This window comes from Eumetopias jubatus, unplaced genomic scaffold (assembly GCF_037043125.1).
Source record: "Eumetopias jubatus isolate StellerSeaLion01/CBP00866 unplaced genomic scaffold, mEumJub1_p1.0 scaffold_10, whole genome shotgun sequence".
Lineage (NCBI taxonomy): Eukaryota > Metazoa > Chordata > Mammalia > Carnivora > Otariidae > Eumetopias > Eumetopias jubatus.
The window spans coordinates 11656008-11683502 of record NW_028274816.1 but is presented as its reverse complement, the minus strand read 5'-3'; the positions used below and the strand labels follow the sequence as shown (position 1 = coordinate 11683502).

Below are 27495 nucleotides of genomic sequence, written 5' to 3'. Positions count from 1 at the left end.
AAGCACTGCCACTCAATTGGTGTCTTTATTCATACTGATTGACATTTCCCATGGGGAACTGTTGAAGGGCAGGGGGGGCGGGGCTGAGCGGGGAGCCATGGCTTGGTTCTCCTCCAGCCAGTGGAGGAAGTGATGGGGTAGGGGCATACTAAATAGAGTGAACAAGAAGAACCATCCCGTTGTGGGCTGAGATGCACGGTGGAGTGACTTCAGATAACCTGAGTCCTTCTGTCAAGAAATTCGATGTCCAAGTGGAAAAAGAGAAACAGAAAGCAAAGAACAAAGTGCACACAAAGCAAACTGCTAAGGTAGGAGACGTCCTAAGGCAGGAAGCAGTGAGAAGCCCGGTGTGTGGGGTGGCCAGGGGACCATGCCCCTATCCCACTGCCCCATGCCAGGCCGGGCTGTCGGGCCACCAGTGCCCTCTTGAGACAGTCTCTGTCTGTTGGCTCTGAGGGTGCTGTAAGCCACAGAAAGTCGTGGCGGGGGAGAGCCTGAAGTGTGGGAGCACCAGGGCAGCCCAAGGCGGGGCTGCATTGAGAATATCAAAGCATCTCTTTGGGGGTGGCTCTGGAGGGCTGGTGGGATATGGAGGGGGAGCTGAGGGCAGCTGGGAGGGGTACAATCAGCACCGTTCCTTGGGCACAGGGCACAGACACTCTCCAGAACCTTAAATTACCAGGGAGGGGTGAGCACGCTGATTAACTACAGAGCTGAAGGCTGCCAGGCCCATCCGGGTCCTTCCCTGGCACTCAGGGCTCCGTAGGCAGAAGACGATGGAGGGGCAGGGCCTGGGGGAGCCAGGGCCTGCTCAGCAGCCCAGCCAGTCAGATCTGATGCTTCCGAATTTCACACTCTTCAGACTTTGGTTCTCCAACTTCAGGTAGTACGCACCCTTGAAGAAGTAGCTGTGACCTGGCATGAGAAAGAGGGGAGCCTGTCATCACCCCATCCACAGACATAGAAGGTTCTGGGAGCTTTGAGAGTCACCTGCCATACGGAACAAGCTTTTCGACCAGAGAAGACCCCTTGGAGACCAGAGGAAGGAGAATGGCTAGGGAAGTAAGCTCTCCGAGGCCCTGTGTCTTCATCTTGGAGGTGGGGATAAAGCTAATGACCTCTTAGAGCTTGTGGCGAGGATTAAATCAGATAACGTGAGCTATTATTAATATAAATAACAGCACTCCACTGAGCACGGGCACAAACGAAGCACTTCCCACAGACCAGAGTTGGCAAAACAGGAGGCTTCTGGCCCTGTCAGACCTACAGATGGCTTTGATTTGGCTCACACAAGTGTTTTGTTTTGTTTTGTTCTGGATGCTGAGTAAGTTGCCAACATATAAACATCTGGAAATTTCACACGAAAATGTACATTTCTCACTTCCTTTTCAAACAGCCGAATACCTAATGGCTCGAGGCCCCCATTCTTGCAGCAACCATGAGAAGCAGATGATTATAAATAAGCCAGGTGCATTCTGGTTCACCACAGACCTCACCCCTCCCTCCTGTCTGCCTTGCCTGCCTCACTCACCTGCGCTATTGGCCTGGCAACTATGGGCCTTAAACTGTGTGACTCCTGACATACATGACCTCATTTACTGTCTTGAAAATCCCAGCACATAGTAGGTGCTCCCTAGAGGCTTATTCTTGAAGATAATCCTTAACCGAGCCCCCCTAGATTATACACAGCTCTTTCTTGGACACGTGAGACCTTTCATCACAGGAGGTTAGGGCCATGTGATTCGCACAGGATAGGGGCTCAAAAGAAATCTTTCTGGAACTTAACTGCAACCTCCTCTAAAAAAAACCAAACTGGACTCCTTTCCAGGTCCCTGCAGATCTCACAGAAACCTCAGGAACATGTTTTGCAAACTCCAAATGCTATCCCTTGCCGATACTGGTTGTATTTTATTCAGCGAGGGATCAGGGGCGAATGGAAGTGCGTGGGAGATCTTTGCCACATCAGCAACAGGGCATGACAAAGTCTGTCCTGTCTCATATGGAGCCATCCTTCTGCTAATGGGAGGCAGTCACAAGGCCTCCTGTGGAACCTGAAAAGGCCTGGACCAAACCCCAGAATGAATCCAGGGCACAGAGCCCATGTTTCTTGTTCCAGCAGGCCTCCTGCCCTCCCCTTCCCTGGCTCCAGGCCCTGCAGCTGTGAGGGGCCTTTCTGGGTCTTACTGCCTGGGGCCGGCTGAGTGAGCGGAGGTCAGGGGTCTGGATGCCTTCCCAGCACCGGGTTGAAGGGGCTGGTTTGTTTTCCCCCCTGAGCGCCGCCTGCCTCCCTGCACAATGAGGGAGTGTGTGCTTCGGAGGAGCTGGGCCCTGGATGGGGGTGGGGAGGCATGTCCTAGAAAGCGGACAGGGGCCTGGGCAGCTCACCACCGCCCTGCAGGTCCACTACGGCATCCAGGTTATCCGGGATGGCGTTCCAGGCATCGGCGATGAGCTTGGGGAAGCCAGGATCCATCTTCTTCTTGACTTCATTGTACCTGCAAGCAAACGGATATGAGGAACCAGTGGGACCTCCCTAAAGACCAGCCCTCCTCCAAACCTGGATGGGAGGGCCCAGCTGCCGGTTCCTAGCTGAGCCTGGGAAACCAGACCTAGCTCTACTGGGAGTCAGCTGGCTGGAGTGGAAGGCCAGGGAGTCAGACTGGGGCCTGGATGCCAACCCCACTACTCGTTAATTACGCGACCTTAACCAGTCCCGTAAAAGCAATCTTGTGATTATTGCTAACGTGTAAAGCAGTATGTTAACCGCTTTCCATATACTTTCTCAGTCAATCCTTGTAACAATCCCAGGACATGGTTACTACCGTAAGACCCATTTTACAGACCAGAGGCTTTGAAAGGGCACCCAGCTTCCAGGTGGCAATCCAACCCGGGCCTGTCTGGCTCCAGGGCTGCAAGTAGCTCTCTGAACCTCCACTTTACCAACTGTAAAATGGGGCTGTATTTAATGTTTTTAATTGACATATAAAGGAAATGAAAGAACATATGCAAAGTGCCTGTCTCTGTATCTGGTACTTCGTAGGTATTTGGGAAACGTTAGTCCCTTTATAAACTCTGATCCCCGCTGCGGTATGAGGAGCACTGGACAAGGAGCCCACAGACAGGATCCAGCCTCAGCGTTCTTTCACTGAGAAGCTTGGACAAACTGCTGCTTCTTTATCCCTCAGGTGGAGGTGACAATCCACATCCCGGAAGATGATCTCACTTGGGACAGCCAGGTTACAACGCACGGTGGTACGGGAACCCAAGCCCTGTTAGTCACGGGGCGGGCCTCCTGCCACCCCGGTCCCTGCTGCAGCTACCAGGGTGAGTAGTTATGCTGGGCTGGGCCTTTTATCCAGCTAAATACCTTGAGTATTAGCTGGCATCTTCTTCTGGGCTAGCAATACCGCCACCTTTTTCATTTCGGGGAGAATTTTTTGAAATGCTGGGGTCACTTTGATTCCTTTGCTTCTCCACTTACACTCAACCTATTTATTGTTCCCTAAATATTTAAATGAGCTCCCCCTCTGTCTGCCTGTGGATATTGCATTAATCAAGATAAAGTCCTGCCCTCGTGGAGCTCAGTTTCTAGACAGACCCGTGTTTGAATGGCGTTCTGGTGACGGCCAGGCTTTCCTTGGCTGTGCCTCAGAGTGGATCCTCACCCCGACGGCCAGCCCGACCACCCTGACCCGAGACCATCCCCCAACAGCTTCCCCTGTAAGTTCCCTTCTACAGGGGGCTTCACTTCCCCCTCCCCCCGTCACCCTGAGAACTGCCAGAAAAGCCTTCCTTGATCCCAGCTGCATCATAAGACTGCTTGCAAAACCTAACATGCTTCCTCGTGAGCTGGCGTCCCAAAGCCAAGTCTGCAGCTCCAAGTCCCAGCACTCCATCCACATCGCCTCCTCTGACACCCCTGCTCAGAGCTATGTGTCCTCTGCTTGTGTCCAGTCTGCCCACAGAGGGCAGGCAGGGCAGGAAGCAATCCCATTTTATAGATGCGGACACCAAGGCTCAGAGAAGTGAACTGATTTGGTTCCAAGTTCTTTTCCTCGAGGAAGAACATGTCATCATGGCAACAGAAAGTGCTAGCTCTGCAGGGGCCTGAAGCTCTTCATTTAGCGCTCTGTCCCCAGGCTCCTACAGTGCTTCCTGCTGGCTGTCTTTTAAAAAGGTTTCTTTTGGGACACCTGGGGACCTCAGTCGGTTAAGGGTCTGCCTTCGGCTCAGGTCACGATCCCAGGGTCCTGGGATCGAGCCCCGCATCGGGCTCCCTGCTCAGCGGGAAGCCTGCTTCTCCCTCTCGCATTCCCCCTGCTTGTGTTCCCTCTCTCGCTGTGTCTCTCTCTGTCAAATAAATAAATAAAATCTAAGAAAAAAAGAACACAGACACTTGCATCCCAGCTTTTCCACGGGTGTGTATCCTTGAGACACTGCAGCTTCAGTTTCTTCACCTAGAAAATGGGGCTAATAATACCATCTACCTTAAATAAGAAATAAAAGTGAAATGCACATATGTCTATTTCCCTCATTCTATCATAAGCTCCACAAGGAAAAGTGTGAATATTTCTTGACCACTGCCTTCCAGAAGCACCCAGGTAAGTGCCTAGCACTTGGGAGATATTGAATATACATTTATGGGCTTTGTGGAAGCTTCCAGAAGCAGAGGCTGGGTATTCCCCGGCATAAGCTAGGGGAAGCCAAGCTGAAGGCAGATGTTTGTCCTCTGTCATCAGCGGTTCTCTGTCCGCCTCCAGGGGCCTCTGCAGACTCAGCTCCAGTACCAGTGTCTCGAGTTCATCGACCGCCTCTTTTGGGAGGCCCATCTGTCTCTCCTGAGCTTCAGATAAGGCCTTCGGCTCCGCTGCTTTTATTTAAGTATCACTGACCTACAGCAGGGCCTCCTGGACCCCAGCTTCGGAAAGTGGGCCTGTTGTAGAAAGGGACTGGGAAGCAGGTAGCTCTGCCCGAAACCCAGCAAGACACTGCCACGGCCCAAGCACCTGCGTGCATATACACACTCATGTTCACACGTGGCTACATCTGTCCTATGTGTTTCACATCCACAGGGGGCACTGGAGGGAGATTATAGAAGTCCTTCCAACACCATGAGTCGTAGACACTAGTCTTTATGATTTGATTCTGAGATTCACATTTCTGTGTGTCTGTGTCTCTCACTGTCCGCATTCTAAGATTTGGAGATTCAGGGCGCCTACCACACTGAGATGCCATTTGTAGTACGTGCTGGTGCTGAGGAGTGTTCCGGAGCCTGTGGGCGGAGAGTCCGCTCCAAGGTTTCCTGGCTGTGTTCCTTCTTGAGGCTTGCGATATCCATCAGCTTGAGCTGCTAAGTGTCTTAACAATACGTCTGGAATTCCTCCCTGACACAGGCAAACAGCTTCTGAATGCAGGGCAGCTGGGGGTGGGGTGGTGGGGAGAAGGGAAGGGGCAGAAGAGAGAGGCCTGGGAAGGAAGCTGGACTGTTCCAGGGATGGCAGACAAAGGGCCCAGATGCAGTAACAGCCCGAGGAGGAAGGCAGGGACCAGCCCCTGCGCCCCCCATCCCTTCCCACTGACCGAATGACCCTGAGGGTACCGGGGAAGGGCGTGGGGTTAGGGGACAGGAGATGCGGTTATCATCCTGGCTCTGTGGTCAACACACTTGCATTTAAGCAACATACACCAAGTTATTTAATTTCTTTGGGTAGTTTCCTTGTCTGGGGAATGCAAAGAATTATAATCAAACTCTGGAAGTCTGGGCAGTCTTTCCCTGACTGTTCTTGGATATTGGGCTCCCTGACCCATAGCCCTGACCATGGCCTCTTGGAATTGAACCCTTCCCTTTTGATGACCTAGAGCAGGGAACTACCTGTTTCCGAACTGGCCCCCTGCCAGTCTGCGCCCACAGACACTGGGCCTGTGGTAGACACGCCCGAGGGTGCCTGCTGCTTCCTGGGAGGCCTGATTTGGATGCTCCGGTGGGCAGATGGTACACCCATCTCTGTCTTCATCGTATTTTGTCCTCTGTCCCCTGCGCCCCGCGCCTTCACCACCCTTATTTCTGAGGACCCCGCTATCTCCGGTACAGTATAGAACAGTGAAGAATAAATAGCATGTTGTCTGGGAGCCAGAATTCCAAGGTTCAAATCCCAACCCGCCACGACATGGCTGTGTGACTTTAAGCTAGACACTTAACCTCTCTGAACCCCAGTTCCCTCATCTGCAAAATGGGAACAATAGTAACAATACTGATCTCATAAAGCCCTTGAAATAGTGTCTAGCATATAGCATCAGTAGTAGAAGCTGTTAGCTTTATTTTTATTACCCCCTTTTGCAGCTTGTCTCCCCCAGATGGGAGGCTTTGGAGAAGGAAAGGAGGTTCTGACCAGTCCCATACCAGCAACGTGCACAAGGATGTTCATCACTCAGGGACCTTTCAGAGGCCCTGCAGCCCTGGCAGGTTAGAGGTCAGAGAGGGGGCATCCGTGGCCCCAAACCGCTGACCCTGACCCAGGAAACAGGAAACCACAGAGCTTCTTCTCCATGTCCACATGGCTGGCTATGCTGTTCTCCTTTCTACTGCCCCCGCCCCTCCGCCACCGCATCCTCACCGCTAACCCCCTTACCTCCAGAACTTGTCTCCAGCAAAGATGTAGGTCTTCTTGTTCTTGCTCCAGTTAAAGGCAGCATCCACGCGTTGAACATCAGGGGGCAGCCCCAGGCTGGTCAGCGGCTTGGGGTACCCTCGCTCCAGGGTGCTGGCCGAGTAGACCCAATATTCATTCCCTGGGGCGGAAGCAAAGGGTGTTTTGGTGGCTGGTGCTGAAATCCCTCAGCCTGGTCTGTTCCTCCCATCATCTGTCTGTCGGGGACCCCACTGTGGCCATTCTCAACAGGGACACGGGGTCCCGCTCACTTCCAGTTTCGTGCCCAGAATCAGGACTCAGGTATATGGTTTTACCAACTGCTTACAGAAGCTGCCTGGCCAAGGAGATGAGTGGGGGCGGTGGGGTGCCTCCAGCCCTTGCTCATCCACCAAGCCACGTATGCTAAATACGCCTGCCATGAAGACCTCTTCACTGGCGCCACAGCCCAGGACTACTCTGGGATGGAGGATATGGGGACCCGGCTGGTAGAACATGTACCTGTTATGCGGCCGAGGCTTTGGCTGCCCCAGAAAACCGTCCCTGTGCTCACACCTCAGACCAGGGCAGGCTCCTGTCCGTCCTCCCTCTCCTGCCATAGCCTCTTAGCTTGTGAGCTCCGGGAGGGCAGGGCCTGGATCCCTGGCACACTGTAGGTTCAGATGAAGGCTGGATGCACAGGGTTTCCCAAATGTTGGCCACGTGACCCTACCTTGATCATTTTTACCACTTGCAGAGACTTTCTGTGCTATCACTTACTTCATATTTTGCTTTCAAGGAATTCATCTTGAACTCCATAGAATTAAAGTATTTATTTTTTTGGAAATAAATTTATTTTAAACGTTAAAAATGTCATCCCCTTTTAAAAAGTTCTGGCTAAAATTGTTGTCTGCCAAAGGCTCTAACATTAGAAAAGCGTTAAGAGACACTTTTTAGTGCCGGACATACCGGCACTAAACTGTGATTTTCCTTCTAGAAGAGGAATTAGAAGGATTGAAAATTAAAAGGTAATGGAATGTTCACTCTGTGGGCTAGTGCTGTTTGATGTTGGGTGTCTGAGCCAATTTCCCAGATGAAGCCCACGCTTTCGGAACTGATGGTTGAAAGAACAGATCCAGAAAGGAGAGGGAGCCCCCACGGGTACACAGGGACCATGGTGCAGAGCCCTGGGGAGCCAAGGGTCAGGCAGAACCCTTCCCACACACCTGCAAAGAACACAGCCTTCTCCTCCTGCGGGGCCTCGTACACAGCATCGATCTTTTCTGGGAGCTCAGGCCAGAATGTGGCTACCAGCAGGGGCCCCATGGGCTTGTCCCGTGGCGTCACTGTCCGCCAAATGAACCTGGGGTGGGGGGCAGGGGACACAGGAAACCACATCTTCGGTCACTCTGCAGCTGTTCCCACATATGCCTCCCCACGCCCACTCAAAAACTTCCCAGCGATGATGCCCTCAGAGGGGGAGGCAAGGTCAAAGGCATACTGGAGAAGGACTGGAGAACGGGCAGAGCCCCCTCTGCAAAATGCCAGGGCTGAGAAGCCACATTTTTGCTCCCTGTCTTGCTCCCTCCTCCAGGAAGCCTTCCCTAATTACCTCTGTCCATACCATATTATTCCTCCTCGGAGTCTTTTAACACTGAGTGCCTTGGAATAGTAGTTTGATTGTTTTTTAAAAATGTCCCTTACTAAATCAGAAGGCCACTGAGGCAGGGGCCGATGGTACTCAAAGTATTTCCTGAATTGGAATGGACGCGTGCACTTTGGCAAGGGTGAGAGCTATTATTATTTATGGAGGACCTACTAAGTGCCAAGCACTTTGTGTGTCGTGTAAAATGCAACCTTCACAATACAACAAGATAATATGCGCTCTTGGTGGTCTACCAGCATCTACGATACATTTATTTCCCTATCATCCTTCCTCACACAACTCCTGTGTTTATGATCCAGGCTTGCCCATAATTGGACCCCATCCCCATTCTGCTTAGCTTAAGCCACTGGTCTCCAAGTTTGATCCCCAGACCAGCAGCATGAGCATCGTCTGGGAACTGGGAAACACAACTTTGCTGGGTCCCACTCGAGACCTATGCACCAGACTCTCTGGGCTTGGGGCCCAGCAATCTGTTTCAACAAGGCTTCCAGATGATCCTAATGCATGCCAACGTTTGAGAACCACTGGTCTAAGCCTATCAAAGCTTAGCATTTCTTGGCAATTGGCATTGATTCAGCAGTTACTGTATGATTTATGTGGGCCCAAGGAGATTGAACAGACTTGTAATTCACAGCTGGGGAAGCTCTCACTCTCTCCTGCTGGATGTGGCCAAGGAAGCCTACTGCCCCCATGGCCTCAAGGGACCCGGCCTTGAGGGGAAAACAATGCAGAGGATGGCAGTGGACAAAGACATCACTGAGTCACTGAGCCTCCTTCTGCCCCTGGAGACAACCCCACCTCTGGACTCTATACCACGTGAGAGCGGTTTCTCTCCGCTGTGTGAGTTGGTTTGAGCTGCGGATCCCTGTTACTTGCAGCCAAAACATCCAGCTGCAGGAAGGTGTCACCATCCTAACTTGGCAAATGAAACTCAGAGAGATTATGGTATTGCCAGGATTCAAACCCAGATCTGCCTCCAAGGTTTGGGTTTAATTATCTTGCGGTATTACTCTTCTCATCCCCCCAGTGCCTACCACCCATTTTTGCACATGGCTGGTGCTTATTTACTGGTTAATTCAACGAACCCATCAAACGCTCATCAACTTCCTTTTGAAATTACGCTGTGTTAGGCCAGGGATGGCTACAAACCAGGGCCTGGGCTCCGCACCCTTTCCTAGGGCCACATGTCTCAGCTCCGAATGTCAGGGCCTCCTGAGTGGGAAGTGCTCCAGGCTAAGGACAGTGCTGGACAGTAGGGCCTGATGGTACCTGACTTCTCACTGCATTTTGAGTCTCCTCTCTCTCTCTCTGCATTCTGGCCCTCTCCCTGTTGGCCAGAAGACTCTGCAAAAAAGCAGGGCATCTGCCCCCCCAGCACCTAGCCCGGTGCCTGGACCAGAGGAGGTGCTTCACAAAAGTTCACAGAACATCTTCAAGCCTCATCAGGCTCCCTCCATCCCTCCCCCAAGCCAGGAATTCTCATATCTCTGTGGCTCCGCTCCTGCAGGACTCCCCTGACTCAAATACCTTCCCAACCTGTCAGCTCATCACTGCCCCCTGGGTCTGCTTCTCCTTTAAAGGCCCTGGACACTCGTGGGTGTCCAGGCAAGCATTTTCCAAATGCTTCTGCAATTCCATTCCTCTCATTCAGCTGTGGACTGCTTTCAGCTCTCCCTGCCTCTGTTTCCCAGACTTGACTGCCACTGTTCACACTTCAGTGTGCGTAAGACTCACAGGGGAATCTGCGAAAATGTGGATGCCTAGAGCCCACTCCCAGAGATTTCAGTCAAGAGGGCCTCGGGGTGGGCGCAGAACCCACACTCCTAACATTCACACCCTAGGGGGCCCACGGACCTCTCTTTGAGAATGCTACTCTAGGCATTAGGTGGCCCCTCTGCTCCCAGCACACCATCTCCTGCCCCGAGCTCCTAAAGCAAAGTAGCTGGCACAGTAGGTGCCAAAGAATTGTTTGTTGACAATACTAGCTAGTATGATCGAATACACTTACCCTGTGTCAGGCTTTATTCTAAGCATCTTGTCTTACAGCATCGAATCCCTACAACAGCCCCATGAAATAGGTTAGAATACCAGTTCCATTTTATAGATGAGGAAATTGAGGTACAAAGGAGGCACATAATTAATTAATTTGCCTCTAATCATACAACCAGTAAATATCAGGTCCAGGATTCCAACCCAGGCAATCTGACTCCAGAGGCCATTCCATCAACTACCACACCTTATGGATGGATGGATGGATGGATGATGGACAAACAGATGAGTGATGGATAGATGTATGTACGTATGTACAGATGGATGATGGACAGACCCTTTAATGCAGTCCTAGATAATGTCTGCCATCCTCTGGGAGGGCTAGGGCAGCTGGGTGAGTCTCAGCACTTGGTTGATTGAGTAGGGGCCTTTATCTCTAGCATGAAGGACACCACCTCTCCCCTGTGGTTACCTGCTCCTCCTACAAAGAACGATTTGGCTATCTGGGGTCAAGGCCATTCCAGGAGAAAGCCTGGGGGAGCCTCGATTATTGTTTCCAATTCTTCTCTCCACCCTTATCTTAGAATCATACATCCATATGCGTTTGCCATGTGACCTCACAGCACCACCCTCTACGATAGGTGTTGGGCCTGGCCATGTGATTTGCTTCAGTCAATGGAATATTTTCAGACATGATGTGAGTGGAGGCTTTAAATGTGCTCGTGTGGTTTGATTTGGCCTCTTGCGCTTGTCATCTGCCACGAGCAGCTGCTAACCCCAGGAGAAGGAGTGACATGCAGAACATACCCGAACCAAAAACCACAGCCTGAAGCGCAGACACCTAGCAGACCCACAGACTAGGAGAGAGCAAAAGAGATGCCCGTTGCGGTAAGACACTGACATCTGGAGGCTGTCTGATACACAGGACAAACTGTCTCTACAGGCCATTCTGTGAAGCCCCCAGCAGGCTCCCTGACCACGGGCTGGGGGCAGAGGAATAATGGGGAACGGGCAGAGGGCAAGGTCAAGAAGCAAGCTCCCGCACTCACCGGTCCTTGAAGAAGAAGATTTCCCCACGGATCTGAGAGATGCCATCAAAGACAATGTCCTGCTTGCAGATCTCAGGAGTGACGGGTCCCAGAGTTGGGGTGGGGCCGGTGCCCGTGCCAGCATCAGGGGAGGCTCCTGCAGGAGGCAGACGTGACCTCAGACTCTCCCCAGCTCTAGGGGCTCTCCCCACCAGGCTGAGCCCCCAGGGCTGCCCACCCCAGCCTGTGAAGGGTCAGAAGAAATAGCATTCTGGTCTTGGACTGAGTGCAGGGACGACCCAGAGATGACGCTTGGACGTGGGGGGAGGGCAATAAAGAGAAACCAGAATCCCAAGCACCTGGTACTTGACAAATGCTCTTTGCTGACGTCACCTGAACCAGTCCTCACCACATCCCTGGCAGGAGGTGCTGTTATTACTTCCATTTTACAGATGAGGAAACTGAGGCCCACAGAGGTTGAGTGACTTGCCTAACCATTCAAACGCAAAGCTCAGGTTCTTCAGCCCGCAGGAGAGTCAGGGCCATCAGCGGCCACCTCTGCGTCCAGCATCGGGTGTGTGACACTTTCTCAAGGATTCATCCCTTTGCCCCTCATGGCAACCGGCCACAGTTTAGAGATGAGGGAACCGAGCCCAGGGAGGTAAACACCTGCTTCATCTCTTGCGGCTCGTGAGTGGCAAACACACTCGAACCTGGCGCCTCTCCCTTGATTTAGTGTTCTTTCCCAAATCCGTGTGTCCCCAGCCCTGTCACCCACCACCATTTCCACTACTGTGACTTGGTCCAGGACCATTTCATAGTGACTTTTTTTTAAAAGGGCCCACTCTAGCCTCATTGTAAGCGCTAATAAGTAAAGCACCAGTTTCAAGCTCTGGTTGAATTGTGCCCATCACACATTAAAATAAAAGAATCAGGGGCGCCTGGGTGGCTCAGTTGGTTAAGCATCTGTCTTCAGCTCAGGTCATGATCCTAGGGTCCTGGGATCAAGTCCCGCCATCAGACTCCCTGCTCAGTGGAGAACCTGCTTGCCTCTTTCCTTCAGGTTCATGCTCTCTCTTGCTATCTCTGTCTCTCTCTCTCCAAGAAATAAATAAAATCCTAAAAAGAAAAGAATCGGGATAAAACTAGACACTTTCACTCCCCGTATCATCAGGGTCTTTCCATATGCTGGGCAATTCTGCCCTGTGTTTGGCTCATTGTCCTGGATTCTAAACCTAACTTGGTGGATGAAACCTGGTGACCCTGGGCCAGAAGGGTCACCTTCCTTGGGCCTCAGCTGACTCACCTAGAAAATGGGGAGTCAGTTTCTCCCCTGCCGACCTCACGCAGTGGCTCCGGGGAGCCGAGAGGGGCATGAACGCTGGTGTTATTTGTAATGGAAAAGGACCATCCAAAGCAAAGGGACTAATGCTTGTAGGGTTGCTCTGTTATCCCCAGACCAGATCAACGCTCCTGCCTCCTGCCTTTGTCTCCTACAGTCCTGGAGAGATGGGACCTTGCTGGTTCCAAAGCCCTGGGCTTCCATCCCAGACTGCATGACCTCCCCAGACCCCCATCCGGATGCCCCCCTATGCTGAGGGTTACCGTAGAGGTCTTGAATGCCTTTGATGTCATCGTGGGACAGGCGGAAGTTCTTGGTGTAGGTGTAAATGGGAGCCATCAAGGCTCCAGGGTCCTCAGAGTGCTCCAGCCCCATCGCATGGCCAAACTCATGGGCTGCCACCAGGAACAAGCTGTACCCTGAAGGCCGCAGGAGGGGAGGGGGGCAGAGAGACCGGGACAGAGGTGAGAGAGCAGTGAGGCTCTGGCCTCAGCGATGGGGACTTTGAGGATAGCACCATGGTGGGGCTAAGAGCCGCGCAGATGGCTCGTACTGATTCTCCCTTCTGAGAATTCAGGGACCGAGAGACTATGCCCATTGCTTTCGAGTAGGGTCAGCCAAAGTCCTTTCCAGGGTGGAATTCATGGGAGCTATAAAGGAGAGCCAGAAGCAGCGACAAATCCTCTACTTCAAGTCCCATTTGTTAAAAATCCTGTTTTCTGGCTCTTCGTGTTTCTCTACAAAGAGTAGGGGCAAAACCTGCACTTCAGGGTCCCCGAAGAGGTTAAGAGGGTAGGTCCACCATTTCTTCCCCAGGAAGCAGTAAAAACCACTCTCCCTCAGAGTGGTTGCCCAGACTCAGCCACAGAGGGCAAACCCCACTGCATACCCTGTTGTAGGATGAATTGCGTCTCCCCAAAAGATAAGTTGAGTTCCTAACCCCAAGCACCTGTGAACGTGACCTTATTTGGATATAGCATCTCTGCAGATAAATTAAGTTAAAATAAGGTCATACCGGGGTGGGGTGGGCCCTTAATCCAACGTGACCTGTATCATTCTAAGAAGAGAAAATACACAGAAGGGCATGTAACAAGAGAGGCAGACACTGGAACAATGCAGACTTCCAAGGGAATGTGGTCCTGCCAATGCCTTGACTTTTAGACTTGTAGCCTCTGAAATGCACGAGAATAAATTTCTGTTGTTTTAAGACACCTAGTTTGCGGCACTTGGTTATGACAGCCCTGGGAAACTAATACACACCACCAGTATACCACACCAGCTCTGGAGTCTCAAGCCACTCCAGCAGAGGGAGAATCCCACTTTGAAGTAGACGCTGGGGCAGAGCAGGTAGCATCAGGCTATGTCCTAGCATGGTGTTTGGCGGGGGTTAAGAAAAACTCTTTTGGCCAGCCTCTTTCAGTTAGCATGATCCAAAGTCCACCTCATCGTGAGTAAAAAAGAAGAAAAGTCACAGAAAAAGAGGCTGATCTAATTCTGGCGAGCCCTGGACCATCCTCTTACCTGGCCATCGGGGCCCTCAGGGAGCTTTGAGCCCAATGCCATGGGGCCCTGCAGACTAGAGTGGGCACAGTGCCCCCACGAAGCCTGCTCACTGCACTGACCATGTGGTAAGGTCGTGGCCTATCTCCTGGTCACTCTCTTCCCCAACCTGTGTGCCCTGGAGGGCAGAGAGCCGTCTCAGGTGGCCCAGTCCTCAGCACTCAGCACTGTCACAGACCCCCTCATTCACAACTTGGCAAAGGATGGTGTCGAAGGGGCAGGGAGGGCTCTAGGGGCTCTCTCGTGATGCGTGGAGGGTGGCGTGGGAGGACGAGGCTACCTCTGTTTTCCTCCTTTCTCCTGCCCGCCCAGCTTCTTAAAGGCAGCTCTCCATTGGAATGGGAATGCCTCATAGGGGCATCATTCTCTGATATAGGGTACCCTGTGCCCAGCACTGAATGTTTGGGGTAGTAAGAACCCCAGCTGGAGGGGTGGTCAAGGTCAGGAGGGGAAGCGCAGCTTCCCGTGGATGGGCAGGACCTCCGCCAACACAGTGTCTCTACCAACATGGGGATGTCGGGGGAGTGGTGTCTATACCGGGAGTGTGTGGGAGGGCCCAGGAATGTTTCCGGTGCAGGGGCGGGGCGGCGTCTGGTGTCAGAGCCGTGTACCTTGGTCGGGGCAGAAGCCCCATTTGCGGTCGTCGTCATAGTTGGCTGTGGTCGCGCACCACATCTTCCCATCGCTGCGGCCCGCGCTGGTACAGCTCTCATGCTTGTTGCCCAAGAAGGTGAAGGGGAAGACACAGGGGGCCCCTTCCGAGTTCCCACCAACAGTGGACATGGCTGTGGAGTGAGGGACATGGGTCACGGAGCAGTAAGGTATCTGAGGCCACTGCCAGGGAACGACACGATGCGGAACGTTAACGAACCACGCTCACTGAGCACTCGCTCAGCCCTGGGCCCTGGAGCAAGCGCTTTATACACGTCTCTACAATCCTGTGCAGTAGGGACCATGGGATGGGAAACGGGAGCTTGGAGAAATTAAGAAACTAGCCTGAGCAGCTACTGCTAGAAGTGTCAGGGCTATGATTCAAACCCACGCAGATTCCAGAGCTTTACTCAGCCTCCCATGGATGGGGCCAGAGGGACCAGAGGTAGAGGGGGCTGGGCAGAGCTAACGGTGCCCACATACTTCTTTAGACCATGAACGTCCTCATGCTGGGTCCTGTGGAGGACCCACCTGGGTCTCCTGCAGAAAGCAGGTGCTTGGTAAAGAGCTGCTGGAGGAAGTAGAAGGAAGCAAGGAAGGGAGGGAGGAAGAAAGGAAGCCGGGAATCCTTACTGCAAAACAGAAACCACAGGCTAGAGATACAGAGAGCAAAGAAAGGCAGGGAAGAGAGACTTCAAGATGAGACGGAGAGAGAGAGAGGGAAATGATTACCAGGGAAGCCGAGGGAATGTGGACCATTCAGGCAGGGTCCTGAGCTGGCCAGACATTAGGATCCCCAATTTGGCTCAACGGGCTATTGGTGTCCATGCACCATCTGTCCCGATGTGGGTGCCCATGCTGTCCCAGCCGCTCAGCACTCTGGCCAGCAGCCCGGTCCTGGGGAAAGGAGGAGGCGGGGGTGGGGTGGGGAGGGGTCTCTGGGAGGTTTTCTCTCACAGGGCGGGCTGTTGGCCCTGGGGAGGCAGGGGGAGGCAGTGACACCCACCAGTCTCGGGGCAGAAGCCATACTTCTTGTCGCGGTCATAGTCCTCGGTGGTGCCGCACCAGCGGTAGCCGTCCGTGCGGCCCTCGGTGGTGCAGCTGTCATAGGAGGTGCCCTGGAATCGGAACGGGAACTTGCAGGGCTGTCCGTCAGCGTTGCCACCCATGGTGAACAGGGCTGGGAGGGCGGGGGAGAGAGGGGAGGGGTGCGAGTATGAGAGGCCACCCGCCTGCTTGGCTGAGGATCGGCTGGGCACTTGCGTGGGGCACAGCGCTGGCGGCCAGGTCACACCAGTGAAGTTGTAATGTCATGAAAATATTCAAAACCTGTCTCTAGTGGTTGATGAATTGATGTTTCTCTGGGCTCCTGGAGAGCATTCCTGCCTCCTTGGCCAGCTCGATCCCTCCCCCTGGGACCTTAGGGACGCCTCCCTCAATCCACCCGAACACCCTCCTCCCAACAATGAAATGGTTACCACCTGGCACACAGCACGGGGTTCTCCAGAGCCCGGCCCACACCCCAAGGTAACTGTCCACACTGCCTGGCCATGCAGACTGGGGTTGGCAGGACCACAAGGGTCTTTCCACTGGAGAGATAGGAAAACAGTTCTCAGAAGGCTGATTCTGGAACTGCTCCTGGTCATCTCTTTCTTGCTCACAGTCTTTGCCACGCACGCTCGCGCGCGCGCGCGCACACACACACACACACACACACACACACACACACACACAGGAAACTTCACCTCCCTTTCAACCCCAGGGGCTTTCCTGGATGGCCCGCCGTGGTCCCTGCAGGAGAGAGGAGGAGAAGAGGGGGAGAACGGAAGGGAGGCGGTGTCTTCAGAAACCTTTTAACACACGCTCTGAGCTCCCTCTCTGACCTCCCCAAGACAGAGGCTGTGACTGGACAATTGGGGGAGAGTAGGGTTCAGAGTCAGGGCTTGTGTGTCTTGGGTTCTCCGCCCGCTCCCCCATGCCTTCATCCACCCCGAAACTACAAAATGGTGTGTCTCTGGAATTGCCAACTAGCAAAACCACAAGTGCGTAACAAGGACCATCTGTGCGCAAAGGCGCCAGAGGTGACCTCATCAGCCCCCGTTAACTCCACCATGACCAAAATGAGGGCCAAGGATCACAGGACCAGGGCCCCATATCCTCCTACTACCCTCTCCCCAACCAAGAGACCTTCCCCCCGCAGTGGCAGAAACAATGAGCCGAAACTGAAGCCAGATGCCTTGGTGGCCTCAGAGAAGGAAAGGCAAAGCGGTAACCTCCACAGAGGCAAGCCTCTGCCTCTGGCCTCCCAACAGCTGCATGTCTACCACCCAGGAAGCCCCCATCTCCTTTCAGATCCTGCCCCCAACAAGGATAAAGAGAAGCGGACACTGACTCAGCATCAGGAGGGGCTGAGTAACCAGGACATCTATCCCAAGACCCAAACACGGGCGTGTTGTACGTACTTGCATCTGGCTAAAGACCAAGTAAATGGCTAATGGCCAACGCAGGGAAAAACCAAACTTATGAATTACAGCTGTTTCCACTTCTACGATCAAGGCATTCTGTTCTAATCACAGGGACTGACACATGGCAGGGTTAACTCTGCTTGAATCCCTGCTGGGAAAGCAAGATACATAAAATACTTTTGTTTAAAATTTTCTGACTTATTAATGGTCAATGGCTTGAACTCTTACTTAATACGAAGTACTGTGCAAGCTTTGGTATTAAAAGCGTAAACAGGAACACGATTAACTAGCTCTTTGTTCCTTTCCTTCTGTTAAGATGGCCGGTGCTCAGTGCTCAGTTGCAACAGGGTCAGAGAGATGGACAACTGTGTAAAATTACAGCCAAAAGAGGCATCTATAGATCAAAGAGTCTTTACAGGATGGAGAAGAAACAAGCATTTACAAAATTCATTTTTGGATTTTCTCTGATTTCCCCCTAGTTTTCTGGGCTTTTGACCTCTAGGAACATCCAATCTAACAATGTGACCAGTATGAACATGTACACGTTATCTTTTTATGATTTCTGCTTGAGGTGTGTCTCATTGTGAAGGATATATTAAAAAAGGATTGAGTGTGTATGTCAGTACCCTTACCCCTTTAAAAAACTTCTTCCTCTATATGGTTTCAAAATATCTGAAAATGTTATGTCCCAAGCATTGGCAAAAACACGTACAAAAATACTGAGTCAGGCCTAATGCCTTTGCCAAGACGCAGAGATGCAGACACAAGCAAAAAGACCCAGAGAGGCAGATATGGAACAGCCCCCACACCCAGATGTGTGCTTGTCACACACACACACATACACACATGCACGCGCACACACGCACACACTGGAAGAATCAGCGTCAGAACCAGGAACAATGGCTGACATTCCCAGGGCCGTTGTCCCCAAGCCGGATTGGGTACCAGCCTCGGTGTCTGAGTCTTGCCTCCCAATCCTGCTGTGGGGCTTCCAATCCATCCCCCCACCTCTCCTTATGTCCTTGAGGCTCCCATCCTCGCCTGGGGGTAGAGAGTGGTTCTAGAGAGAACCACCGGGCGTTTTAGCAGTTCTAAGTTCATTCTAGTGCACACTAGAAAAAAAATAATTTACACATCAAACCTGTGATTTCACAAATATTGCTAATGGCAAAACCAACCAACCAACCAACCGATTTAATGAAAGTATCATGTAAATAACTGTGAGGGCGAGAAGGATGCAGCCATGACCGTGGCTCACTCGAGGATGGTGTGGGGGTAGGGGTTGCTGGCTGAACGGCAGGGTCAGGCCTGCTGAGGAGTGGGGAGGGCGGGGGAGAGCGGGGGACCGCCTGGGGAGGTGGAGGCTGAGGAGGAAAGCCTGGAGCCGGGCGGCTGCTCACCTTCGTGGGGGCAGAAGCCGTACTTGCCATCCTTTTCGAAGTTGTAGGTGGTGGAGCACCAGAGGAAGCCGTCGGAGCGGCCGGTATCCGTGCAGCTGGTGTACTCCCGGCCGTTGAACAGAAAGGGGAATTTGCAGTACTCCCCGTCGGCGTTCCCGTACTTCACGCGGACCACTAGGGCAACACAGGGTGGATAGTCAGCCTCTCTAGGTGCTTCTTTGGAGACCAGGATTCTGACTCAGCCGGGTTATGTGACCTCCCTCCGGCTGCCGGCTCTCTGCTCCCATCAGAGCAGATGGAGGGGCCCGAGGTGGCCAGGGAAGCCATGGTCCCTGCGGCCAAGGGACAGCGAGGCATGCAGAGGACCAGAGAGGAGACCCGGCCATGACCCGGATGTTCACTCTCTTACCTTGCCCTTCTCCCAGGGTCCACAGCTCATCGTCGTCAAAGTGCGAGTCTCCCCCAACGCCAGGGCCCGGGGCAAAGGCATGAGCCAGGAGCCCGTCCTTGCCATCGAAAGGGTATCCGTCTCCATGCTCTGCAACACACAGGGTCTCGGCTTCCAGCTGTCCCAGCTGGGCTCCGAAACCCAGCCACACCCCCCTCCCTGGGCCCCCGGCTGCCCTGACATCCGTCCCCTTCCCTGTCCTGGTGCAGTCATCCAGCCCTGGGAACACAGCATCTCGGTAGAGTTCCTGACTTGACTGTTACCGTTCTACGGTCTACACTCCCCCCTCCAGTCTATACGGCCCCCAGTATCTCTACCGCTGACCTTCACTGTCTACACCGGTGCCGGTGACATCATACCTACCCACAGACTAACGTGCCACCCCCGTGTCCTCACCACTCTGTCACTGTTCTTCGTCTATACCGTCGTCTGTATCGCCTACCCCACATCCACACTGCCGTTTTAGCCCTATCCCTTACCCTCAAGTCATACCATCGCCAATATCCACAACATTAACCCTCATGTCTACTTCGCCACCCAGTGCGCACCACCGAGTGTCAACACCTTTGCCCGTGCCACTTACCCACATCACAACAGCACTCACAATGTCCACACCACCCACCTTCACGTCTACACTGCCGCCAGTGTTCACAAGACCAACCCACATGGCGTCCTTGATCCCGGTGCTAGTCCACTTCCTCTGGAGTCTACACTGCTCCACTGTCTTCTGACCCCCTCTCACATCTAGAATTCCTCGGTGTCCGCCACCAAAAGAACTTTCTGTGATGATGGGGATAGTCTTTGTGCCATTCAATTCAAGAGACACTAATCTCACATGGCCACTGAGCAGCTGAAATGTCGCTAGTGTGATGGAGAAACTGAAATTTCAGTTTAATTTAATTTTAACTAATTTAAACGTGAATGGACCTATGTACCTAGTGGCTACCACATTGGGCGGTGCACACAGACCACCTGCTTTCGGGATTACACCGCCTCCAGGGTATGCCCACTGTCACCTTACCTGCCCCCACATCAATGTGGCTGCCCAGGGTCTACATCTTCTACTTCCCTGTCTAAGCTCTGCTCAAGACCCCGGGCCCCTCTAATGGCCAGACCGCCCCCTTGTCTTTGCACCGGCTCTCTGCTGACCCCTCTTCTGCCTACCCCAGCGGCCAAAGTTGATCATGATGTCAGCCTCTCCATCGCGGATACGAGAAAACCGTAGCGGAGTTACATCACTCCAGACTTGGAAGGCACGAGCAAAGGCATCATCCACCGTCTCGGGATCCAGATCCGGTGTGTAGCCAATAATCCTGCCGTGGGGAGAAATGCATGTGAGGGTGTCTGTGTGCACAAGGGAAAGGGAGTATGCATACGCACACGAGCATGCACGTACATGCCCAGGTGTGTGTGCAGCTGTGTGACCATGCGTGGATGTGTGTGAATGTGTGTGCAGGTGTGTAGTTTGCGAGTGTGCCTGAGCACGTAAGGAGCGTGCGGGTTTCTGTGTGCATGTATGACTGTGTATGCACGGGCGGGCAGGTATGTGTGTGTGTGTGTGTGTGTGTGTGTGTGTGTGTGTGTGTGGAGCAAAGCTTACTGGGAGAACAGCCCACCCAGAATGCCTTGAGCTTCCGTGGAGTCCTAGACCAGCCCACATCTCCACGCCCTGGCTCAAGTCTCCTTTCTCACCTCTGGCTGGTGGGCGGGGAGGCATGAATAGTGAGTGCATTAAGGGCTACGGGGCAAAGATCTCACCCTTGGAATCTAGCATGAGCCAGGCAGAGGATAGCTCTCAGCCCAATTAACAACCAATAATAACAACTCTCTGATAGAATATAAAACTCAATTAGCAGCCAATCATCAAATCCCTCCACCAGCCTTAAAACTCAATTAGCAGCCAATCATCAAATCCCTCCACCAGCCTTAAAACTCAATTAGCAGCCAATCATCAAATCCCTCCACCAGCCTTAAAACTCAATTAGCAGCCAATCATCAAATCCCTCCACCAGCCTTAAAACTCAATTAGCAGCCAATCATCAAATCCCTCCACCCACCCCAATGAGCCCATCTAAGAACAACAGTGACTCGCATTCCTTACGCTCTCACTGTGTGCTGGACGCTGACACATATAGTGACCCATCATATACATGACCAAGCTTAGTTCCCAACGAACCTTCGAGGAAGGTCATGTTTTAGCCCCATTCTGTAGACTGGAAAGCCAAGGCTGAACGCATGCAACCTAACTAGCCCAATGCCCCAAGGCTAGGAAATGTGAGATTCAAGCTCCAGTCTGACTCCAGTTCCTAAGAAAACTTCATAGGCAAACTCCTTGAGCTGCCAGGCCCTCACCAGATACTCCCCGGGTCCCGGAGAAGGGAGAAGGCAAGGCCCAAGGAGACCCAGTGTCCCATAGCCCCAGGGCCCTGCCTCCAGCCGCCCTGGCTTGGCACCTGTATGTGATCTGGTTCTTGTCCCACTTGGGCTTGCGGGGAAAGAAGTTGTAGTTAGCCACGTCGGGGTTGCCGCAGCGTGGCTTCCGCATGGTCTCGATGGTGCTCTGGTCGAGTTCCCCCGTCTGGGGCAGCCCGAAGAACTTCTGCATCTTCTTCAGTGTGTCCTTCAGCACAAACAGGTTGCAACTCTCCTTGGGGCAGCCGTAGAAGGTGTTCAGATATTGCTGGAAGAAATGAAACACCCCGAGGCCAGCAGCCATGTGAGGATGGCATCCTGCTGACCCAAGGAGTCAGGGGCCCAACGGTCCCAGGTAGCATCCCGGGTTCCCAAACCAGCTCTGTTGCCCACTAGCTGAGTGACATAAAAGCTGTAACGCGTGGCTTGGGGCACGCATTGGGTGCTTACTATAGGCCCCATATAGCAATTCTAGAATGCAGTTACTCTTATTCTCTCCCTCATACAGAGAAATAAATTAAAGCCCAGAGAGGTTAAGAAACTTGCCTACAATCCCACAGCTCACAAACGGCTGAGGTGGATTTGGACCCAAGCCATCTGGCTCCAGAGCCCGTGCTCGGAACTATTAACTCTCTGCCACTCTTCTTTACCTCCGCCAACTTAATTCACCCGACAGCAGGATTGGTTTTCTCACTTTCCTTATAAAGAGATTCAAGGCTTATGTGCCTGGACTCCAGCGGCAGACAGACCTGGGTTCAAATCCCGGAGCTGTCATTTCTAAAAAGAAAATCGTTCTGTCCTCCGTGCTCACTGAGGCCTAAACAAAACAGATCTCTAGGGAGTTTCAGGGACCAACTGGCTCATTTATCTGTTCAACAAATATTTTTTTGACTCCTACCGTGTGCCAAGCCCTGTGCCACTATTGGGGAGAAACTGGTGAACACGGCAAATGTTTCTAGTCTCCAGGGTTCAAATCCCAGTGCAGGGAGGCGGATGGACCACAGTCCGTGGAAAACTGGATGTGTGATTTGTGCTTTGTTGGAATGGTGAGAAGAACCTGGAGACCTTATTACAGGGGCCCTAACCCTGTTTGGGGTTAGGGGGTAGTTAGAGAAGGGGAAGAGAGGATACAGTAATAGTGACAATGAGAGTAATAACAAAGGTTATGTCTTGTTGAGTGTTTACCATGCCCCAGGTAGCCTTCAAGGTGTCCAGGATTACCTCCCTCTTAACCCCGAGCCCCCACTATCATGCTGTTTGCAGAAGCAGCTGAGATTGAGAAGTGAAGTCATTTCCCCAAGGAGGCCAGTTGCTCATGACTCCCTGATGTGAAGCCAGGCAATCTAAGTCCAGAGGCATCTCCCCAAGCCTCCCCCGGCATGGCCTCTGGGCAACACCGACTCTGTAGGAGGCGTGGGGACCCACGAAGCTTTGTCAGGTCTCCAAAGGTCGCCCTCAACCGACAGCCACCTCATCAGGCAGGCCAGCTCCAGACCCCTGAAATGAACAGCCCCCTAAAAATGTGAGGTCTCCCCACCCGTTTACCCAGCAGGGACAGAGGCCTATATGCAGGGAAAAGGAGCGGTGGCGTCACGTCCTGAGAAGGGGTTCCTAGGGTAACCAGAGGGTACAAAAGTCCTGTCCTGGGCCGGCTGGGGACCAGGATGAAGGAGAATAGGAGATTTCTGGGGTGGCTGAAGGAGTAAGGAAGCAGATGTCTTGCAGGCTGGAAGGCACATCTGGAGGGGTCCCCACCCCCGAGGCGCTCGCAGGGTGAGAGGAAGTGCCCCTCTGATGCCCCCAGCCCCCTCGTGTAACACTGCGGTCGGTAAGGGGGGGAGCTCCTCCAGCCAGCGGAGCGCGCTGGCAAAACAACCTCTGAACCACAGCCCCGCCAGGAGGGAGGGCTGGCTGGCGGCGCGCCCCGGGGCTCCGTCCACCCCCGCCCCACGCGCCAGGGCCCCCGTGCGCCTGCCCCTCCCTGCGCCTGGCCGGCCAGTTCTCTCCTCCCGTTCTCCAACCCTTCTGGAGAAGTTCGAGGAAACTTTCCGAAGTGCAACCCTTGACCCTCCTGGCCAACTGGTCCACTGAGCCAGCTGAAAAAGATGCGCTCTCTGCTTCCCTCCTGCCCTCCACAACTTGCCAAATGATCCCCTCCACAACTTGCCAAACGATCCCCTCCCAGGGCCTCTCTCCAGATGTATGCCAAAGGTTCCTTGATTTTGGCCAAGCTCTGCTTTGCCCTGAGTTCCTAGCCACACGTGTGCAAAAGTTAGCCCAAACTGTGTGCCAAAGGCCCCTTTTCCCAAAGTCTCACAGGGGTTCAAAAGATCCTCCATTTTCAAAAGAGACCCCTTTCAGGCCTTTGGCCAAAGGCCTACAAAGACGCTTGCCAAGCGCCGGTTAGCCAATCCCCCAGATGTGTCCAAAAGTTGTTTACAAAGCGGCCCCCTTGCCAGATCCCCTGGATACTTGACAATGCGGCCGTTGTTTACAAAAGAGGTCCCTTCCAGCTGTTTGCCAAAGCATCCCCTGCCCTACCACCACCGGCTTCTCGCCCACCCCGCGGGTCCAAAAGTTGCCAGGTTGTTTATCAAAAGCCTTCTCCCATTACTAAGACTGCCTTAGGGTTTGCAAAAGACATCCCTCCCTCAGCTAACCAAAGACCCCCCCCCCCACCCCGCCGCCCCACCAAGCCGTTTCCTGAAGCTCCTCCCCAGGCCGCGTGCCCACCTCGGGGGTGGCTGTTCGGGAGACCCCCCCCCCCCCCATCCTCGGAAGTTTCTCTGAACTTGACTGCCGGAGGCGGGCGCTGCAACTCACCACAGCCAGCTCTTTGTCCGTTTTGGGGGCGACATCTCCAGGGAACTTGATGATGGGCGACGGCGCGGCGGCGGCGCGGCCCAACAGGCAGCCCAGGACGCAGAGCGCCCGCAGCGGGCCGGCGAGCGCGCCCCGGGCCCCTCGCGCTTCGGTCATTGCGCTCCCGGGCCCCGCGCCTCGCCCGGGGGATCGCTGGCTCGGTGCGTGTGGCCGCGGCGCCGTCTGGCTGGCGCCTGCTCCGCCGCGCGGCGCTGCGCTCCGAGGGGGCCGCTCGACTCGGTGGCCTGGGCTTGGCCCGGCTCAGCGGCGCATGGTCCGGCCCCCGCGCCCCAGCCCGCGCCGCCGCCGCGCGTTCCCGCCGGTCCTGGCAGCCCCTTTGTATGCTTCAGGCCCCAGATGCGCAGCCTCCAGACACCGCGGGAGGAAGTCTGAGTGCAGCGGAAACAAGGGAGGGGGCAGCCGCCAGATGTGGCCCGCTGGGCTGGGAGGGCGCGGGCTGCGCAGGGAGGGGGGCGCGCTCAGGCCCGCCCCGCGCCGCCCCACCCCCCACCCGCCCTGCGCCCTCCCTCTCTTCTCTCCTTTCCACGCCTGTGAGCCCCGCCGCCCGCCGCTCCTGGCCTCGGCGTGCCCCGGCCCGTGCGCGACCTCGCCACCCCTGCCGCCCGGCCGGGCGCCCAGCCTCAGGGCCCTCTGCGGGGAAACAGCCCGCGCGACCCCTCTAGACTCCCCACGTCCTGAGCCTGGGGAGCAGCGGTTCTCGGAGGGACGCCTGCGGTGGGAGCGAGGGCAGGTCGGCCTGCAGGTCCAAGATGGGGAGGCCGACTCAGAAACAGATGATCCGCGGCGCTGATTGTCAGAGGAGGAGATTTCAGAACTTTGGCGATGAGGACAGAGAGCAGGGAGAGAGATGGACAGAAAAGGAAAGAGACAGAGAGATGGAAACAGGGAGAGTGGAGGGTAGCTCCCTTCCCATCCCTCCCCTCCTTCCTTCCCTATTTCCTTCCTTCCTTTCTTCCTCCTGCAAGAAGCATTTGCTGGGCCTCAGGCATGATGCTGGGTACACTTGGAAACACAGCAGTTATGGTCCCTGTCCTTGACGCATGTCCCCTCCCTTTCTCAGGAAAAAGAATTAAGTGCTAAGGGGAAACTCCAGCAGCCTGTGGGAACATCTGTCCTCAGCCCCTAAACCAGTATAGATGGTCAGGGAAGGCTTCCTGGAAGAAGAGATGTGTTACTTCTGAGCTACTACCTACAGAGAGACATGGGAGTATTGGGTGGGGGTCGGGGTGGGGGGGACGTTTCAAAAACAGTCGGGGAACCCTACATGCAAAGGTCCAGAGAGGGAAGACACAGCAAGATGCCCTGGAGAAGGAAGTTCCCTCTATCTAAAAAGGGTGGGGGGAGGGCAGGGTGAAGAGATGGCGCTGGGGTCAGCAGGGACCAGTTTGAGGAACAAAGGCACAGGCTGCAAGGGTTAGGAACCATCTGCCAGTGAGAGCCTTCGGGGGTCATGGTGACGAGCCTGGACTTTCTCTTGAGAACCGGAAAAGCATCCGAGGCTTGGGTCTCAGTGGGCTTCAGACATGCCCAGGCTTGCCTGGCAGCCGTGTGCTGCGGGCCTGCCAGCTCTCAATCTGAAAGGAGACCCTCGGGAGGGACTTAGACCCCAGGAGGGAGCCGGACCCATCAGCCTGACCCCCAGGAGAGAAGCCCTGGCTATTTGAGGGAGGGTGAGTCTGAGGTCAGTGGGGGAGGGGGATTGTTCCTGGCTCTGCCCCCATTTGACACATGTCCATGTCCTGTGGATAGCCAGAGAGTCAAGCTGTAGAGTGGAGAGCTGGGGAGATGGAAAAATTTGTCTCACTCAAGCCGGCTTGCAAACTCGTGGCCTGTGGGCTGAATCCAGCCTGAACAGCATTTTGAAACTTGGGCAACTTCATGTAGAAATCTTTCTGGCTTTCTTTTAAAGAAATGCCCAAAGATCTGCCAATCCTGGGGGCCAATTTTCACATGGCAGCCAGGAGCCTGAGCTAAATCGCAGCTGCCCCGTTTAGATGAGGCGTGGGCTTTGGTTTGCCCCAGTCCCCACTGTTCTCTGTTGCCTCACGTGTGACTCCTCTCGTCCATTTACACCCCTGGCCCTATTCAGGGTTTCACCGTTTCCCAGAAGGCTTTGTAAGACCCGGGGGCCTAAACAACATAGCTTTGGGGCTCCTCTGCAGAGAGCAGCTTTGACTGTGCCTCTTAAAAAAAAAAAAAAGATTTTATTAATTTATTTGAGCAAGAGAAGGAGCACAAGCGGAGGGAACGGGAGAGGGAGAAGCAGGCTTCCCGCTGAGCAGGGAGCCCGGTGTGGGGCTCGATCCCAGGACCCCGGGATCATGACCCGAGCCGAAGGCAGACGCTTAACCGACTGAGCTCCCCCAGGTGCCCTGACTGTGCCACTTGACCACCTGTGTGGCTTTGGCATTCCAAGGGCATTGGGGTCCAGTGTAGGTGCCTGGTGTCCATTTAGAGAAGGCATCAGCTGCAGAAATGAGGGAGGAGTGGCAGTGACCTGCAGCGACTGGGGCCCAAGGCGAGCACAGGCTGTGTCTGGTGGTAATGGACTTGTTGGTGACCTCATGAGCTCCCTGTGGACCCCTTTCACCGTGCTAATCCTGGCAGCCTGTGTTGGTGTGGCGGAACCACAAAACCAAAGCAACCAGACAAACTTTTGCATAATAGCTGCCAAGGTTTGGAGCTACGTTTGGGACCGCAGCATCTTTTAGCCAATCCTAATACAGGTAGCATAAAGGGGCTGTATAGTGGGGAGAAGTGTGCCCCCTCCCCCAAAGGATATGTTCAAATCCTAACCTCCAGGACCTCCAGGTCCTCCTTTGGAACTCCAGTTGACCCATGAACAGCATGACCCTGCTTGAACTGTGTGGGTCCACTTATATGCAGATTTTTTTTCCCTCATAAATACAGGGCAGGACTATAAATGTATTTTCTCTTCTTTATGATTTTCTTAGTAACATTTTCTTTTTTCCAGCTTCTTTTGTTGTAAGAATATAGCACATAGTACATACATATAACATCAAAA

The 27495-nt window shown here is 53.9% G+C and overlaps 1 protein-coding gene across 1 annotated transcript; it reads right to left on the bottom strand.

Moving 5' to 3' along the window:
• Nucleotides 1–26: 26 nt before the first annotated feature.
• MMP2 (matrix metallopeptidase 2) lies at nucleotides 27–24789 on the bottom strand. The gene is made up of 13 exons (XM_028097303.2): nucleotides 24411–24789; nucleotides 21629–21855; nucleotides 20340–20488; nucleotides 19137–19265; nucleotides 18728–18901; nucleotides 15869–16042; nucleotides 14823–14996; nucleotides 12915–13070; nucleotides 11331–11466; nucleotides 7853–7989; nucleotides 6630–6789; nucleotides 2386–2495; nucleotides 27–915 (listed from the first exon to the last, which is right to left on the bottom strand). Exons 1-13 carry the CDS (start codon nucleotides 24564–24566, stop codon nucleotides 812–814), a joined length of 1986 nt encoding a protein of 661 aa, XP_027953104.1. The 5' UTR covers nucleotides 24567–24789; the 3' UTR covers nucleotides 27–811.
• Nucleotides 24790–27495: the final 2706 nt, after the last annotated feature.